This window comes from Bactrocera latifrons, unplaced genomic scaffold, assembly GCF_001853355.1.
Source record: "Bactrocera latifrons isolate USDA-ARS-PBARC rearing strain unplaced genomic scaffold, ASM185335v1 scaffold_204, whole genome shotgun sequence".
NCBI classification, from domain to species: domain Eukaryota; kingdom Metazoa; phylum Arthropoda; class Insecta; order Diptera; family Tephritidae; genus Bactrocera; species Bactrocera latifrons.
Genome location: NW_017535564.1, coordinates 276,066 through 278,458, shown reverse-complemented (window position 1 = coordinate 278,458; position 2,393 = coordinate 276,066). Strand labels below are relative to the sequence as shown.

The following is a 2,393-nucleotide window of genomic DNA, read 5'->3' as shown; positions in this document are numbered from 1 at the left end:
AGAGAGTTGCCACCTAATTTTAAGTTAAAATTAAGATTAAAGTACAAGGGAAAATTGTTTAACAATGTCCGTGTACAAAAGTTCGACTTTTTTCAAAAATATTTTTGAACATAGTTGCCATCTAGTTTTAAATAAAATTCTATATTTTAATAAAAGTGAAGATTTTATAACACTGYCGGTGTGCAAAATTTCAAAATTTTTCGCAAATATTTTTAGATAGTTGCCACCCTTATACAAAATTTATTAGCCAAAACAATSTAATAATGCATTGGTGCTTTAAATATGGTATTGCCAACTCCATAAAAATTAAAAATATATAATTTTTCCAAATGCCTATTACAGAATTATTTTCCATAATTTCTACTATAATTGATTTGAGTATTATTAAATGTTTTGAATTCGTAAGTGAGTTTAGTCTGGGTACAACAATTTAGTAGGTATGTATGTGCGTATATGTTGTTACATAAATAAAACTCACCTTTTCAATATCAGCCATCATGGTAGCAGTCACCTTAGGGCGCTCTTCACTTTTACCAATTTTGTTCACGATTAATTTCAAGTCGTCGCGACGATCCTAAAGTGATTTAGATATTGATTATGATAAATATTTATTTTAAAAAATGAAYTTATATGTATTATATATGTATTAGAGCGGGTCAATATCTTTACTATAAAATAGCGCATGCCGAAATTGTTCTACAGATTATTCTGATTAACTTTGTCAAAGAGATTGTAAAACCAATTTCGAGCCAGCCATTTTTAAGGCGAAGTTTAGAAAATCTGAATTGTGGGTTGAAGGGCAGAACTTGAATGTAAGATATAGTGGTACGACCTTGCCCATTAAAACAAATGAATTCAATAAAATATCAAAGTCTATATGAAAATGTCACTTTAGTATCTTAATATCTGGCGGACAAATTTTTAAGATACCTTAAAATTTCCTTCGTATTAAAAATCGCTGTCTCGAAACCGGTTTTAATCCCATAGTCTTTTAAACAATGTGTATTTTTTTTTTTTTGGTTCTTTTTGGCTCCCTGTAAATCGCCCCGCTCTATTATGTTTATTGTATGTATATGTTTCTATGAATATAAGTGTTTTGTGATGCAAATTAATTAAAATTTCATTTCAGCGAAATTATTAATTTTTTAATAMAAAGATAGCAACGAGTATATGAGAAAGCCGTTAGGAAGCTCCAACCAATCAAATATTCTGATTTATTTTTTTGTTTTTTTGCGCATCTCTCGCGTTTAAATTTCAAGCTCCTGTATAATATATGCAAATGAAATTGTCTGTGTATATGTTGCTTGTTTGTGGCTTGAGTCGGAACTGACAATTTGCGTCAACCAGCAGAACTGCATTTTTGTGCTGAGCGAAATGTTGGTTTTTATATTTGTTTATGATTTGTATATTTTTGTTATTACTTATTATCATTTATTTTTTGCTTGTAAATTTTTCGTGATTTAATTTGTATTTAAAAGTTATTTCACCAACGCCGTCTTTAGTTGTTAACTAACGACCGGGAAATTTTCATTATATTTGGGTCTAATATCTTGCTGTATTTTTAAGATATTAATTCGGCTTTCATAATTTCCTATAAAATTTCACTTCACTTCTAGACATAGAAAAAAAATTTAATTAACTCTTTTATATTTATTTTTATTTCTTCTCGCTTTGCTTAAACTCTCTTGTCCTGCAAAAATAAATTAAATATAAAGGTAGAACGAAGTTGTGTAYTTGAACTCAGAAAATAAGTAAATACCTAAGTAATGTGGTAAACCCTTTTTTATTTCGTATTAATTTGATTAATGCTAATCTACTCCGTTGAACATTTTGAGAACGATTTTAGAATCGAATAAGACAATCAATCACTTAAGTACAATTTTGAGTCACAGCTTTTGTTAAAAGCCATCATAAGCTGACGAAGGGAAGCTTTTTTATTTCGTATGAATTTGATTAATGCTAATCTACTTCGTTGAACATTTTTCTCAAATCGAATAAGCCAATCAATCACTTAAATGAAATTTTGAGTCACAGCTTTTGTTTAGCGACATTTTTAAAAAACATCACAAGCTGACGAAGACTAGCTTTTAAGTAGAACCTAACGACAGAGAAAGGAACACAAAGCTAAATATAGCGGTTCTCAGACGTTAATAATATTTTAACTAAGTGGTACTAGTACTAAGGAGAACTTTATGAAAAGCTCACTATATCGAAAGAGAAATTAATTATACTTTTTGTAAACAAGTTCAAAAGGAAAGCTGAACTTAGGTTTCAGATGGTACTTAAAGACACTGGGAACATTTTATTTTTACAAAAATATAAACTAAGTTGGTTGAACGTTGAAAATCAGACCATAATGAGTGATTCCAAGATTTATTCGGTAAATAATTTGA

The 2,393-nt window shown here is 29.0% G+C and overlaps 1 protein-coding gene across 1 annotated transcript in view; it reads right to left on the bottom strand.

The window, feature by feature from the left end:
- The window catches only part of LOC108968144 (dystrophin, isoforms A/C/F/G/H), a gene marked incomplete at its 3' end in the record, with an annotated part of 344,088 nt that overhangs the window by 268,814 nt on the left and 72,881 nt on the right, over positions 1-2,393 (bottom strand). Inside the window, 1 exon segment of the mRNA XM_018931935.1 lies at positions 479-574. Coding sequence (XP_018787480.1) covers positions 479-574 — 96 coding nt within the window.